This window comes from Cupressus sempervirens, chromosome 2 (assembly GCF_028749045.1).
Source record: "Cupressus sempervirens isolate cs-2001-9-10 chromosome 2, ASM2874904v1, whole genome shotgun sequence".
Lineage (NCBI taxonomy): Eukaryota > Viridiplantae > Streptophyta > Pinopsida > Cupressales > Cupressaceae > Cupressus > Cupressus sempervirens.
Window position 1 is genome coordinate 98,181,163 of NC_143119.1, and position 17,645 is coordinate 98,198,807.

The following is a 17,645-nucleotide window of genomic DNA, read 5'->3' on the forward strand; positions in this document are numbered from 1 at the left end:
CTATACAGAATCAAACACTTAATGTTTCAGAGTGAAACGCCAAATATTCAATCCTCTCTTGATATAAGGTTATTTCTCATGCTAAGCTTGCAAAGTAAGATCATGAAATGACTTCAAGGTTCCCTTCAAAGGTGGATACTCACTTAGTGAAATAATGTGATTTGCTGGTAATCACTTAGGGGACTTACGCTATTTATTCAATGGACATCAACCGCTTGCACTTCTAAAGATTTAGCTTCACAATGTGCAATGAGAATATGTTTTGACTTTTCCACTTCAGCTCTAAAACTTCTAACCTCTATTACTACTCCTACTTCTACTATGAATGCAAGGAAATGTGGACGAACTTGGACTCTACTAGATGTAGCTTAGTCAGCGGCTCCACCCACCTAGTTCAAGCTTCTAAGGATATACTCAAACGGTTTTCAAATCAATATCTACCCTCTTCAATCCCATCAATGGATGCAAACTAAAGATTGGATATCAATTGAAGTTAAGTACTTTCACTAGCTCATCACAGAAGGCACTCCTACCATCAGCAAGAGGCTAGTGGCATAGTCTATATTTGAGTCAAACAAGTAAACATCCACAATTCCTTCATCCAACTAAACTACTTCTAAACAACATGAAATGAAATCCTAAGTTAAGTGAGGAAATATGGATCACCGTGCAATAATGCAAACTTGATCACAACCATTCACCATGCAAGACACGATAGTGAAAAGTAGAGCAAATTTGGCATTATATTAGCAACAATTCTCCAACAAGTCCTAGACTTTAGCAATGTCAGATTGGCTCTTCCAATGGCAGCCACCTTTCTTCTTCATCTAGACTCCTATCACCAATGTTGGATCGTGCTTCACCTTGGTTGCTTGCTCCGGATTTTCTGCCACATAGCCTGTGCCTCTATAAATCCTTATGATTTCTTCTCTCAGTTCATGGCCTTTTAAAGGGGTTCAGCTTGTTGATTTGCCTCCCACAAGCAATGTGGGATAAAAGTTTGACACCCTTTTAGAGGCTTCTTACTTTACCTTATCAAGGGCCCTAAAAAGGAAAAACGACCTAGGTATGGATTTTTCGCAAAAAAGGCTGTCCACATTTCCCTCTCCAACACATCATCCACGAACTCGAAGGTCACATCCACACTCTACCTTAATCCTTGCAAAGTTGGAAAATCAATTAGGATTTGGATAGGATTCATTCTGTACTTAGTAAAATTCAATCTTGTTTTGCTATCACAAGGGGGGAAATCCACCCTTGTATGGACACTCTTAGCACTTAGAAAAAAATTCCACATTTTGCTCTTGGAGGGAAAATCCACCTTAGTTTGGACATTTCCAACACTCAAAAAAAATCTCCACCCTTCCAAACTCTCCTTGAGGGAAAAATTACCCTAGTCAAAACAAATTTGACACTTAGAAATTTAATCCACCTTAGTTCGGACATTTCCAACACTTAAGAAAAATCTACACCCTTCCAAACTCTCCTTGAGGGAAAAATCACCCTAGTCAAAACAAATTTGACACTTAAGAATTTTTTTGAAATCCATACTCATTTATCTCTGTAATTAACCCTTTCTAGCAAAAGGTATGAGTTTGTTGTTAGCCTATTTCTCCATGGACTTGTAGGATAACCAAAACATCTAAGGGATTTTGAGGCCAATTAGCCTAAGCACCTTTGTTGTAGGTCAATTTGAGGGGTCTGGATGCAATTTTGGCATACTTATAGCATGTCACCTAGGGAAAAATGACCCTTAGTTTGGACAATTTCCAGACTTAGAAAAAAAATTCCATGTTTTGCTCTTGGTCTTGGGGGAAAAACAACCCATGTCTGGATTTTTCCCAGACTTTGAAAAATTTCGAGTTCTAAACTTCCTTCAAGGGAAAAACGACCCTAGCTTGGACAATTTCGACACTTGGAAAAAATTTCAAGCTCACATTTGGGGGAAATCACCTCTTGTCTGGATTTTTCAAATACTAAGAATTTTTTTAAGCCAAGATCCTCCAAAGTGGTGGAAATTCATGGTATGGTCAGATTTTGACTTCCAACACTTATAAATTTTCTTCAAAATGCCAAATAATAAGGGAAATTCATGAATAGTTCAGATTTTGGCCAAAATATGAAGGGAAAATCATGTATAGTCCAGATTTTGGCCAAAACATGAAAGGAAATTCATGTATAGTCTGAATTTTGGCCAAAATATGAAGGGAAAATGATGTAGAGTTTGGATTTTGTGTATTCTTATAATGAAAATTTGATTTTCTTTAGAATTTTAGTCATTTTAAGTGTGGAAAATCAATCTTTATAAGGGTTTAAGGCCCTTATGCATGAAATATGCCTTTGTATTGAATTCTGGACTAATTGACTAGCCAAAATTTAAATACACTTACGATTTTACGTTCAACCCATTATAACATGATCTCGACAGACTTCCATTTTAATGTCCACACTTCAAAATCCCAACTTGGAAATTTGGCCATTGTGTTACCCCTCTGTTTGAAAGCTTTCAACCACACAAACTTACCACTAAAAGCTAACTGGCCTAACAACTACAAGCAAAAAGAGGGGGTCCCCATTTGTAATGGGGTGATGGCGCAAAAACCTCACAACACTACTTAGCAAGCCAATGTTGCCCAAACTCATCTCTCGGACTTGGAGACTTGAAAATTACTACCATCTAAGACCACTACACCTGTTAAAGAAAAAAGAAGGGGTCCCCATTTGTAATGGGGTAATGGTATGAAAACCTCACAACAAGTCTCTCTACAACTTCCACACTAATGTCTACACTTGAACAATATACTTAGACATCTCATCTTTGACACCAATGATGAGATCTAGCAATTGCTTGAGTGCCATTGACATCATAATAACATTTGCAACAATGTGGTCAACATACACTTTTTCTAGGTCTTAATTAACAACTAACATATCAAAGAAATACAATTATTACTTCATTTTCATAGTAAGACAGTTATATCAGTTATGTTCATGTGAAAGAGATTAACGGTTACAATCAGTTAAATGAAATTCATAACTAACATTTGAAAATACCATCAATGAATTTATTATGGAAATTAAAATCTACATACCATGGAATACGAAACCGAAAACAATCTAGGGATGCTTCTGGAAACACCTAGGTTAGTCCACAAATACCACTTAGGATCAAATGACGATTACCATTCAATACCACTATATCAAAAATCAAATGATGATTACCATCAAATACCACTATATCAATTAGGGCATCGATTACCTTTGGATCATTTAGGGTATCACATACCACTGTATCAATTAGGGCATCTATTATCATGGGATTATTTAGGGCATCATATACCACTGTGTCAATTAGGGCATCAATCACCATTGGATCATCTAGGGCATCAGATACCACAGTATCATTTGGGGCGTCAGATACCACTATGTCATTTAGGACATTATATACCACTGTATCATTTGGGGCATCAGATACCTTTGTTTCATTTCTTTTCTTCCTATTGCTAACTGTGGCAATCAAATAAGATTAGAAGATATGCTCATAATCATTAATCTTATAAATGAAAGATTGAAACAACAATCCTATAGATATATTCCATATTCAGTTGGAAGGTCAGCTGATCTAAATGGTTACCAATTACATTGATGAAAAAGGTTGCATTCTTTTAAAGGAAATAACTGAATTCAATGATATAAATTAATCCATCATATCTTCTTGTATAAATATCATAAAAGTAAAAATACCTGTTACTAATAAATGTTTGAATGCTCAACTTATCTTTATCTGATGTACGTCCTGACATCTTGTGGAGAGGGGATACATTGTCAGGGGCTTAACCTCCCAACCATGGACCTCATACTTATTCCCCACACTTTCTCTAATCAGAAAGGCCCTCCCTATCCGGAATAGACATGGAACACCTTGTCAGCCATTGAGCATCCTGGTACTTAATCACACCACTTGACTTGACAACAAAGAATGTATTGGACATGCATGAGCTATCAAATGATTTCTTTTAAAATAATAATTTATTGTTATGTCACATCTGAATTCTGTTTTCATGTTAATGTAGATTCCTTCCTCACCTCTTCACCCTTTTCCTTGGCTATATAGCCGGGTGAGTCCCAGGGGATTGAATCTCAGAGCAACCAACTCTTTCTGTTGATCCTCAATTGATATAAGAATATTATATGTTTCCAACTCATCACAATCTATGATTCTGAGAAATGTAATCTTTAAGACTTACAAAATAAATATCATTTGATTCTGATTTTCAATGGTATAAATAAAATATGATATCATGTCATGGATACTTGGCTTTTATTCATCATAAACAGCTTTGTCCTAGAGAGGGTCTAATCGATGATATTTAAGCAAAGATGATTTGCAGCATAATTTGAAATTGTATCTTACTGCTATAATAGTTGGAATGTAGTAATATTTGATAATAAAACATATTGCATTACTTGAAATATGAACACCACATAACTTGGTAAAATCTGGAAATAGAATGGTTTCTTGTTGGACGCTATCAATCAGCGCCACCCTTCACGGAAGAAGCGCAAATTCTAGTGTGATTAACAATCACTTCTTTAGTAAATTATCAATGGCAAATCGTGGAAGGAATATGCAATGATTAACAATGGTAAATTGCAGAAATATCCATAATATAGAAAGAAGACGGGTGCTAAAAAGAAGTCGGATGGTATGGAAAGGAAGTTAGGTGCAATAAAAAGAAGTTGGATGATATGCTTTTTGCCCTCCGTCTCTCTTGGCTTCCTTATAAAAGGTATTCGAAAGTCTCTTTGGCTTCCAAGAAGCCGTAACTTATGAAGAAGAGACTTGGCTCTTCATCGCTAATGAAATGTGCCAAATGTTCATTTCGATTTTTGCAAGAGGAAATGAATAAATATGGAAAAAGATTTGAAGTTTTCAAAACGAGGGTAATTATAATTTATATCTATCTACTTGCAAGTAGATATACTTATGAGGTGACATCATATTATTTATAAAAATAATATTATGGTGTCACTTTATTCCTATATCTATGTGTACTTACATAGGTATACATTATAATGATGTGGTGGAAAAATCAATCAAAAACCATTTGAGGTACGTATTATTTTTAATTAAATTAATTTATGTTTTAAATGTTTATTTAATAGCTCATGCGTGTCTAATGTGTGTACCTTGTTATGTAGTTGTTAGGTCTTCAACCATGGTGATTCACGATTCATACCCATTTGCCCAGTGATGGTGATGCTCGTATTCCCAATTCTTTTTTAACAATACTTCCACCCCTTCAACATGCTCCCTACAAAAAAATTCTCCACAATTAAGTCATATAACCATAACAAGTTATTAATGATAAATAATCATAATAGCTAATCGTCATTTCAATTTCATGAATTGATGATAAATAATTAACTAGCATGTTATCTTCATACGAAATAATGACGACTAACCATATTACCATTTCGCAGGATTATAACAAATTTAATGGTCAACTGACTTCATGTGAATCTCAACGACTAGATGAACATTTTAAATTGGGTCGAAAATTGGGATGTAACATACCATTCCCCTTGTGTTTCATCGTCCTTGATGAACTTGAAATTATAAGGAACATTATAAAGGAGTATTAAAATTGGGCCAAAATTTGGAATGTAACAAACCATTCCCCTTTGTGTTTCATCGTTCTTGATGATCTCTGCAAATTAGACACTAAAAGAATATTCCACATACAAGATGTATATATAGCATCGTGATATCATTTCTTTTCAAATTTGAGTCAAATCTAAGTCATGACCAAAAATCAAGGTCTATTTTAACTTCAATACTTCTAGAATGATGCTTGCATGATATCATAAAATTAAACACACACTCACCTGAGTTCACTTTATCGTACTTGTGGTCACCTTAGCATCACTTGAATCGATCATGTTGTAGGATATTCTATTTCATATTCTTGTCATACTCATGTAGACACTCACCATATCATTAGTTCAATTTTCATATTGATATCTTCATATAAGAGAATTTTCAGGGTTCAATAAATGAGAGTAAGATAAGTATTCAAAATTGTAATTCCTGGACTAACAAGTTCTAGATCATAACTTGATTACATAATTTAAGTGGCTTATACATACCATCTGGCATATGGTACTCATTAATGAGTAGATCATCCTTGTAAACTTATAGATCACCTGAAAAAGGTTAATAGATCCATGTTTTACATCTATATAACCTCGACCTTCATGCACATCTTATCATAATAACATTTCATTAGAATAATCATCCCATGATAGGAATATACTTCATCTCTAAACAATATAAACAACTCAGTATGTCTTGTTATTTCATTACCATATAAAATCAGTATCACATGTGTATTATACATGTATAACAGTGTGTCAAAGGGTAAAAACATGATATACTATGAAAGATCATCATACATCTAATCAAGATCATAGAGGTTATGTTTAACATGGTACCACACTATATGTATCTCGATCTTCTAGCACGTGGACTACATGCCTGCGCACAATTCTTGAGATGGAGTGCAATTTGATGCTTGTATGTTTTGTCTACCATATTTTGATTGTGGCTTAGACTCTGAGTCCACAAAACTCTTACATTACCATGGAACTCTACCTATCATGCTGAATTTTCTTAGTTTAATCTATCCTTGGGTCATGGATTGATCATAAGTAACTGAAACAAATTTACATAGGGTTCATATCGAGTAGCTCATCTGAGCATGCTCATCATTCACCTGTAAATATTTAGAAGTTCTTCTTTTCCATTTGTGTGACCTAGGCTTTCATGCCCATCTTGTTAGTGTAATTGTTTCAAGGAAAAACTTAAGCCAAACAAAAGTTACATTTATAATAAGCATTGATAGTTTGAATTATGCAAGTGTGTTTACTCCATACTGGAGCACAAAATGACCACCTTGTCGTTTAATCAAACATTAGAAAGGATTATCACGATTTTGTTTTTCCTTCAGTTCAAGTCCAAAATAGATAACAAAATATTACTACTATTTCATAAGAACAAGAATATAATTGCATAAAGTAAATGTTGGGAACATTCAACTGAAAAGAAATATTTAGTCACCATCAAGGTTTAGATAACATCTCATCAAGGTTATGGCAACTGGTTTGTATTGTGCAAGTCTACGCATTTGGACCCAGTTTAATCTTCTAATTCTCTACTAAGAATGGTCTTCCCTCCTAGGATAAGGCACGTACCATTTTGGTCCTGCCACTTGAGCATCCTGGTGTTAGAGTGTCCGCTTAGCAACAGACAAGGTTGAGGATACACCTCCACCAACCCTTCTCTCTGTCAGCTGGCACTACTGACCTCTTAGTGATCCATTTTAGGCAAGCATGCCTTTAATCTACCTTGGCCAAGGATTTAGATGGGCAAATGAACAGCTCGATCACCATCGCTCGACTTGCCAATCATGTCATTTTCTTAGTTCTGATTCATCTTTATGATATTGCAGTTTATCCATTTGTCCATTTCATATGGACCACACCATCATCTCAGCCCTTCCCCAGCTATTCTGGATGATTCCCCAGTGTGATTTAAATTTTTTTTTTTTTCTAGGTTGATTGTAAAATATCCAATTACCTAAAATAAATCTTTTTCAACATTACATTCTCAGTTTCTCAAAAATAGTGTTGGGCCCAAAGTTTCAGCATTGAACCTAGTGCTCTGATACCATATGTAACATACACTTTTCCCGGGTCTTAACTAACAACTAATATATCAAAGAAATACAGTTATTACTTCATTCTCATAGGAAGACAGTTATATCAATTATGTTCATGTGAAAGAGATTAACGGTTACAATCAATTAAATGAAATTCATAACTAACAATTGTAACTACCATCAATGAATTTACTATGTAAATTAAAATCTACATACCATGGAATTCGAAACCGAAAACAATCTAGGGATGCTTCTGCAAACACCTAGGTTAGTTCACAAATACCACTTAGGATCAAATGACTATTACCATCAAATACCACTATATCAATTAGGGCATCAATTACCTTTGGATCATTTAGGGTATCACATACCATTGTATCAATTAGGGCATCTATTATCATTGGATTATTTAGGGCATTACATACCATTGTGTCAATTAGGACATCAATCACCATTGGATCATCTAGGGCATCAGATACCACTGTATCATTTGGGTTGTCAGATACCACTGTATCATTTAGGGCATCAAATACCACTGTAGCATTTAGGACATTAGACACCACTGTATCATTTGGGGCGTCAGATACCTTTGTTTCATTCGTTTTCTTCTTATTGCTAATTGTGGCAATCAAATAAGATTAGAAGATATGCTCATAATCATTAATCTTATAAATGAAAGACTGAAACAACAATCTTATAGATATATCCCATATTCAGTTGGAAGGTTAGCTGATCTAAATGGTTACCAATTACATTGACGAGAAAGGTTGTATACATTTAAAGGAAATAATTGAATTCAACGATATAAATTAATCCATCATATCTTCTACTTGTATAAATATCATAAAAGTAAAAATACCTGTTACTAATAAATGTTTGAATTCTCAACTTATCTTTATCTGATGCACATCTTGACATCTTGTGGAGAGGGAAAACATTGTCAAGGGCTTAACCTCCCAACCACGAACCTCATACTTATCTCCACACTTTCTCTAATAAAAAAAGCCCTCCCTACTCGGAATAGACATGAAACACCTTGTCAGCCACTGAGCATCCTAGTACTTAATCACACCACTTGACTTGACAAATGAAAATGTATTGGACATACATGAGCTATCAAATGATTCCTTTTAAAATAATAATTTATTGTTATGTCACATCTGAATTCTGTTTTAATGTTAATGCAGATTCTTTTCTCTCACTTTCCTTGGCTATACAGCTAGGTGAGTCCCAGGTGATTGAATCTCAGAGCAACCAGCTCTTTCTGTTGATCCTCAACTGATATAGGAATATTATATGTTTCAAGCTCATCACAATCTGTGATTCCGAGAAATGTAATCTTTAAGACTTGCAGAATAAATATCATTTGATTTTGACTTCCAATGGTATAAATAAAATATGATATCATGTCATGGATACTTGGCTTTTATTCATCATAAACAACTCTGTCCTAGAGAGGGTCTAATCGATGATATTTAAACAAAGATGATTTGCAACATAATTTGAAATTGTATATTACTGCTATAATAGCCTGAATGCAGTAATATCTGATAATAAAACATATTGCAATGCTTGGAATATGAACACGACATAACCGGGTAAAATCTATAAATAAAATGGTGTCTTGTTGGACGTATCAATCAGCCCCACCCTTCACGGAAGAAGTGCAAATTCCAGTGTGATTAACAATCACGTCTTCAATAAATTATCAATGGCAAATCGTGGAAGGAATATGCAATGATTAACAATGGTAAATTGCAGAAATATCCGTAATATAGAAAGAAGACGGTTGCTAAAAAGAATTCTGGATGGTATGGAAAGGAAGTCGAGTGCAATAAAAAGAAGTTGGGTGATATGTATTTTGCCCCTCGTCTCTCTTGGCTTCATAATAAAAGGTATTCGAAAGTTTCTTTGGCTTCCAAGAAGCCATAACTTACCAAGAAAAGACTTGGCTCTTGATCGCCAATAAAATGAACCAAATGTTCATTGCGATTTTTGCAAGGAGAAATGAATAAATATGAAAAAAGATTTGAAGTTTTTAAATCGAGGATAATTATAATTTATATCTATCTACTTGCACGTAGATATACTTATGAGGTGGCATTATATTATTTATAAAAATAATATTATGGTGTCACTTTATTCCTATATCTATGTGTATGTACATAGGTATACATTATAATGATGTGGTTGAAAAATCAATTAAAAATCATTTGAGGTACGTATTATTTTTAATTAAATTAATTTATGTTTTATACGTTTATTTAATGGCTCATGCGTGTCTAATGTGTGTATTTTGTTATGCAGTCATTAGGTCCTCAACCATGGCGATTCACGATTCATACTCATTTACCCAGTGATGGTGATACTCATGTGCCCAATTCTTTTATGACAATGCTTCCACCCCTTTGATGTGCTCCCTACATGAAAATATTCCGCAGTCAAATCATTTTATTAGAACAAGTTATTAATCATAATAATCATAACGGCTAACTGCCTTTTCAATTCCATGAATTGATGATAAATAATGTGTTATCTTCATATGAAATTATAATGACTAACCATATTACCATTTCGCAAGATTATAACAAATTTGATTGTCAACTGACTTCATGTGAACCTCAATGGCTATATGAACATTTTAATTTGGGTCGAAAATTGGGATGTAACAATATGTATGTATTTTTTATTAATGTTTTATCGAGACATATCTATGCCGGGCATCTTAAGAAAGGGCCATATTTGTATATGATACCATATTCTTAGCCCTATCTCTATCAATGCGACTTTTTAATTAAGCAAATTATGCATGTTTGTTCACAATGAAAAGAAACACTTACCAAAATTTTCCATGGAACCTCTTTTTTATCACGGTTTATATTTCAAAACATATATTTTAAAGTTGAAAGTTTCACAATTTTAGACTTAGGGCTTAACTTCACAACTCTTTAGCTTGCCCAAATTGACTCAGAGCTTCGCTGAATTTGAGACATGAACACCCATTGTGCCCCTTAAAAAGACGAAGGCAACAATCAAGAAACAAATTTAAAAAATTATATAATACAACTAAGTATTTAATTCATTTTAAAGAATTAAACATGTTAGAGATACCTAGAAAAATGAAATAAACCAAAACATTTAAACGAAAATAAGAGTTAATTTGTAAAAATAGAGTAGGAAAAGAAAAACCAAAAACTTAAAAAAATACCTATTGAAGAAATCTTCCTCTACAATCTCCTTGACAAAAATAAACTCTTGCAAATGTGCAAGAATCACAGAACAACTAGCTTGGAATGTTCAATGATCAATCTTCAACTCTATTCGCGCAATAGCAAGTGAGAAAATAAGTTAAGCAATAGACGATTCTTTTTTGTTTTTTTGGCTAGGGGCCTGGCTTGATTGGCAATAGCTTCTTGTATGAAGCTCGAGGACGCAAGGTCCAATCTCTTCCCAATCTACAAGGTATTGGAGGATGTGTTGTGCCAACTTTGTCGGTCATGTTAAAAAGATTACTTGACGTACTGTAGTTTATAAGGGGGTGCTATACCCGATTCCTACACGCAAAAAAAAGAGAAAACAATTATTTTGTTTCTTATTCACAATATGAAAAATAAGTTTGCTTTAGCCTTTTGGATGTTTTTTTTGTCTCGTTTTTGGGTTTGGAGCGTAGTAACACGGGGACGCACACCCCACCCCCCCTTTCTTTTTACCCCACACATCAACGACTTAGGGACTTTGTTCCCTTGTCCCCAACAACACCACCTCTGCCGAGGATGGGGGGACGTCTTGGTGTTAACTATTTGCTGATTTGACTATTTATGTTTGATGTTTGATGTTCCAATTCAATGCAATGTTCAAGTATTTACTCTTTTACATATTTATATCTTGTATTTCAATACATCTTTTCATAACTACCATTTTAAGTACCATATGTATAGTATATACAACCCCCCCAGTCCCCCCAATGTCCCCTACTGTCCCCAAATTAAGGCTCCTCTATCCGCCAGTCCCGAAAACTTGTCCCCTTGTTCCCTATCCCCCCGTCCCCCATGGTGGTGTAACTATGGTTTGGAGGGACAAATTGCACTTTTTAGGGTCAAAAAAGAAAATAAACAAAATAAAAAGGGGGTATCCGCCAAATTCATCCTCGGTAGGCCTAGGATGGACCCGTAGGCATTATGTGGGACATTGCACAAACCGATAAGTGAGCCAAATTGGGATCCACACTTGGGCTCGACTAGAGTCGGGACCCAAAACAAGGCATCAGATTAAGAGTACATGATAATGGAGTGCTTGGTTTAGTTGGCATATAAGTTGCTTATTGAGCTCCACAGTATAACAAGCATGTCCAGATTATATGGAATAAATTGGGACAAGAAGACTTAGACAAAGGTCAATGCCTACATGTCACTGAAAAATAAAATATTAATGATTAAGGTATTGTACAAAAAGCCTTGAAAAATTCAACCATTACAATGGAAGCAAGCAAAAGAAATGACATCATTTAGTCATGTCATAAATATCAGTAGAATTTATGGAGGCATACTTAAATTGGTATGAGGGTAAGCCAAACATCCTTAAGAATGTGGTGCAAATGACTCCTTTCCTTTTATGTTGGAACATCTTGTCAAATGAGAGCACAAAAATTCAGCAATGGGCCGGTAGACAACATAGTTGGCTTGATTTAAGCTTAAGTTTAAAATTAAAAGCATGATATTTGTTCATAAAAGGAAACACCCTTTGCAACCTTTGGCTTCATCAATTATTTAGACTCTTTGGTATGCATTTCCATGGCAGATAGTGCTTGCCAGATAACTTTTCTTTACCTAGATTCACTGTACAGTGTATTGTTAGGTTTCTCTAGTCCCTACCTCCACACCCCTAGTACAAGTTCAATTGTAATTTAGGGCCAACAATGAACTTGAGAAGGGCAGGTATAGATGGGATGATTATGGACCACATAGGACTACTTGTAAAAAGATTATATGCCAAATATCCATGGGACCAAATATATTTTTATGCTCTCCTGAGCTTCCAAGACGGGGACAATAGGATGGGTGGGGGGGGTGGGGTGCTTGGCGGCTATATATATAGGAAATTTTTAAATATACATCGAAATTTGCAAATATACATGTCATTCATATGAAACTAAGCATAAAGCACGTCATTTAAACATTATAGAACCTTAACACACACCATTTGAATGCCATCTAGGAAATAATAACCAATTTCAGTACTTAATTGTCAATAGCATATCAATATGTGAATAAAAGTATTTAAATATAAGTTTAGCAGTGAACAATATCATAACAATCTGGAAATCTAAATATGCTCAAAGGTTAGGGGGCTGCCATAAAGTTTCATCATCATGATCAAGTTCAACATAGAAAATAAAATATAGAAAAATGAAGTAGACTGTTGCTCAAGCTCTTGGAAGCATAAAAGTCACCTCCTCTTCTTGAAAAATGAAAACCCCATCTAGCTACAACACACTCCAACTTCATAGCCAAAACCAAACAAATGACAAAAACAACCACAATGTGGTCGTTTTTGACCTTTTAGGGCATTTGGAGGGGCGGAGCCCAATGGACGACAACCAAGTAGGGACAAACAAAATAAATCTTTTTGTTTTAATTTTTTTTTAAGCTTCACAAAAACTGGGGATGGCCAACCATTCTCGGTATGGTCAGGGGACTTTAGACGCAGCCTTTCCATACCGGGGACGGCCAAATGTCCCCTTTTTCTCTCCCAAAAGTCCCCAAGCATTGGAGATGTCTCCAGCATTTTTTGTCTAATTGGGGATGACGGGGGGACATCTAGAAACCTTGGCTTTTTGCGTGGGGATGTGTCCCGGGGTGCGTAGCAATATTTTGAGGCTTGTAAGTTGTACATTGTCTAGAATTTGGATTAGGAGATTGAGAACCCTGTCATATTAAAGGGGAACTCAAAAACCATAGTAAACATATTTAGTAGAAGTAAAGTTACATCTTTGATTCAGGGTGCCGCTCAAAACTTTAATGGGTTTCATACTTTTTCACGAGTGGTAAATGGAAGCATTTACCACTTTATCAGAAAGGAGCTTGAAAGTGGGCTTCAACATGTAAACTATGAAAGTTGATGCTGGTCATGTCCTTGACCTATTCCTAAATACTTGTGTACTTGTATGCAGCAATGATGGGCTTCCCACAGAACCGTATACCTACAGGTGCATGACTGAAAATCTAGAAGGGTTCTATAACAATATAATATTACTTACACCACCACCTTAGTTCTCTTCTAGAACACAGAGATGAAATGCAGAGGCAGATTAAGGAACTCCTATCTGAGATTCAAAGACTTCTTGAAGATCATGTGAAACTGCTGTAGTCCATCTTCAACATGGCCACCAAGAATGATTAATAATCCAGAGTTGTCAATTCTGCATCAACAAACTAGTATTGGGCCCAGATGCAACATCTTTAACACAGGACTTTCATACTAAAATCTCCCTGATAGAATGCTTATGGATTTTAGAGCAAATTATTCATGCAGCTGTCAGAATAGCAAACAATGGCATAATAGATATGAATTTAGTCATGTTCACTTGGGTTGCTAGCTCTCTGTTCAGTCTCCAAAGCCTTGTAACAGGACAAGATTGAAATTCTAAAGAACAATCATTGTTACCTTCTGCAATATGCATTTTTAAAAAATTGAGATGGATATATCAATCGTTTTGTACACATCTGTGTATATGGACTTTGTTGAACATTATGATCATCCCAAGCGTAATAAATTTTATTTTTTTGCATACATACCAGTATTTGATTTTGCAAACATTGATTGTTTCTAGCAAGTGTAAATATCACTGGTAATGCTATTGCAACTGACTGATTACAATGGTGGCAAGGGAACAAAGATGCTGAATTAGATGTTCGTAGTAACAAAGGCTGTTTATTATTATTGTAATAATGATATTATAAATAGATGTATGTGTAAATTCGTTTAGCATCCTTACTATTGTTTGCCAAATTTATGTGTGTCTTTGGAACTGATGTCTAGTCAAACTAAGGATCTGCAATTTTACAAACTGTATAATGCTAATAATTATTGGGAAAGCAGGAATACTACCAAAATTGTGATTTATTGGAACAATGTGATTAGTCAAAATTTTTTGCAAACACTAGTAAGAACACGTTGGAATTATTCATGACACCAGAATATTTATCAACTTAGAGAGGTTTCTGTGTACCGGATGACATGTATAATACTATTATAGCATTTCCATCAAATTGTATGTGGTTGTATGCTTTGAAGGCAATCCCTTTGAGGTCTTGATTTGTTTAAAAAAAATTATCATTCAAAATTCATACGATTATAAAACTAGAAATTAGAGAAACTTGTATTTCAATTGATTGATTTTTGACTGCCGAAATCGACACACATCTTCCTCATTTTCTTTTTGGACTCACAGTTGATCCCTTAAACATTGCAGTTTCTTATTACTTAAGGCATCAAGGACTTAGTGCTGAACCTTCGGTTGATTTGATTAAACTTATTCTTTTTCAGGAACAAGACATGTTGCCTTTTCTTTAATTTCTCCTTTCCATGTTATGCCTGCTATAAGCACTAGAAATTGATGGCTTTTCATATAGTTTAGTGTTTTTAACAATAAATACTAATAAACTAGAAAATTGTTGACTGCTTTATCATTGCAGTTTTAAAATATAAGCATTATTTTCACCTTTTAAGAATGTGCATATCATATGCCTAACATATGCAAAAACATAATCGTTATTAAAGTGGTGGCTTTTCTTATTTCTCGGTCATTAGAAGTACAACTATATCCACAACTAAGAGCGATCCTCTGAAACAGCTCACTTAAAAAATGCTTGAGCCGAATGTCTAAATTTAAAGCTCACCTGCTTTTATCTGCAGGAGGCATGTTCCTGTGATTGTAACCTCTAGATATGCATCCTTGAACTTTCTGAGGTGTAATTTAACTTGTCTTTCTAAAGATACCAGTCCCTTAATTTTGTCATTGAAAGTCGTTCTGCAGAACGGGATTACAAATTTGGAACTGAATACAAAGAAACAACAGAAATGGTCATTTATACAAATGTAATTGAGGCACACCTTTTATGGTGGCAAATCTTTTCTATTTGTGTGTGAAACAATACCTTATTTTCTGCAGGAAAAGAGTAGAAGCTTTGGAGCAGGGGCTGGAAAGCAGGGCGTCTGTAGAGCAAAGGAGTATTCGAGAGCCACAATCCAAAAAAATGTGGCGTTTTTGGCAGTAATTAATTTTTTAAAGAATGAGAGTCATCTGGCTCTAGCAAAAGTGAAAAAATGATTATGATGGAATTCATTACAATGTTAAGGTACACTATTTCGTGGTCTAGCTCACAAACTCCATTGCAAAGTTTAATGTAGGCTAATATCTTTGGGAAAGGAGAAAAAACATTAAAGAAAAATATAGGCAAAAGTAGGATGAGGACGGAATATTAAAATAAATACATGACAGTAAGGATGGTGTGATATGCAGTGGTCAAACTTTCTTGTAATTGAGCTCAGACCTGTCAGCACTCTTTGCTTATTTTTGAATTATTAGAAAGCTTAATTTATGTATATTTAATTCAATACCTCTTTGTATATTCTTGTTCATTGCATACGATCAAGAAACACAAGATTAGTTGGAGTAAATCAGCCGAGCTTACCCGCTCCATCGCTGCAATAGAAATAGACTTTTGTTACATTTCCCCTTTTCACGATGCAGAATTTATATGAAAAAAGCTTGTCATATCCTCGTCCCCTACTACTTACTATTCAGCATTAAGTAGGTCAGACGTAAATGTTTGGAAATTAGTTAGTCTCCAGATTAAATCAACTGAGGTAAATATTGGAAACAAATTTTAAAAATTATATATGTAAGCTGCTAAAAGATTTTTATTATTAGAGTAATTTAATATTATTGTTACTAGATTTCAAAAGTTTAACAAGATAGGTAATAGTATAGTCAGTTAAAAGTGATAAAATTAGCAGTTGCATGTTTTTGATTGCCAAAAAGAAAAGTGGACATAATTAAAAACGAGGTTGTTATAATAAGAATAGACTTCCCAGATATTACTTCCATTCTAAGATGTGACATAATTTGCAATAGTTTGAATGCACAAGAATAAAAATTTTATAATAAAAATGTTACATTATTGAAAATAATTTTTTTAATTAATAATCTAACATGCACTTTAGATCTTGTTAAGATATTATTTCCAAAGTGATTTGTAACAATTTTGTTTTAGAATTGATTGTAGAAAGTGCAAAAATAGTTCTCATTCCATGTAAAAATATAGTGATAAATAGTATGCCATATGTTTTCAAAACTGCAAGGTTCTTTGAAATTTGTTTAAATTGCAAAGAAAACATTTGAGAAAAAATTTGACGACACAGCAATTCATCGTACATTTTCCCACAGGGGGAAAATTGGCTCGACACTGGCATATATCCCAAACAAGACATAAAAACAGATCTCACATCTTCCTTAATGTGGTAAACTTGGTTTTGAAGAATGGAGAAAATGAGAAAATTCAATCCAATAATTTAATGTGCATACAACAAAATAAATTAACAAATAATATACAAAAATTGATAAAATCAAATTGATGTTAGACTGACTTTTGATAGTGTTCAATCGAAAGATTGCTTTAGAAATCCATTCATTACACAATTTAAATGATACATTCAATCTTGTTGTAAAATTAACTTTAACGAAGAAGTAAAATATAAACCAACAAATTTATTTCACAATCAAAAGCTTCCTTCCACAAAAAAAAATTGATAGATTTTTTCATTTGAATTTTTTTAAAGAACAAATAAACTAAATCTTAATAGATATAAGTTTGAAATTCCTCACCCACCAAGAGATTTCAAATCTCATTTATGTAAGAGACT

At 34.2% G+C, this 17,645-nt stretch overlaps 1 protein-coding gene across 3 annotated transcripts in view; it reads left to right on the forward strand.

Annotated features, from left to right (window-relative positions):
- Positions 1-16,349, forward strand: part of LOC149571210 (uncharacterized) — an 87,738-nt gene extending 71,389 nt beyond the window's left edge. For all 3 annotated transcript variants that reach the window (XM_089812789.1, XM_089812790.1, XM_089812788.1), the window contains one exon: positions 15,892-16,349. In XM_089812789.1, the coding sequence (XP_089668915.1) occupies positions 15,892-15,997 (106 nt within the window). In that variant the 3' untranslated portion in view covers positions 15,998-16,349. The remainder of the gene's footprint in view (positions 1-15,891) is intronic.
- Positions 16,350-17,645: the final 1,296 nt, after the last annotated feature.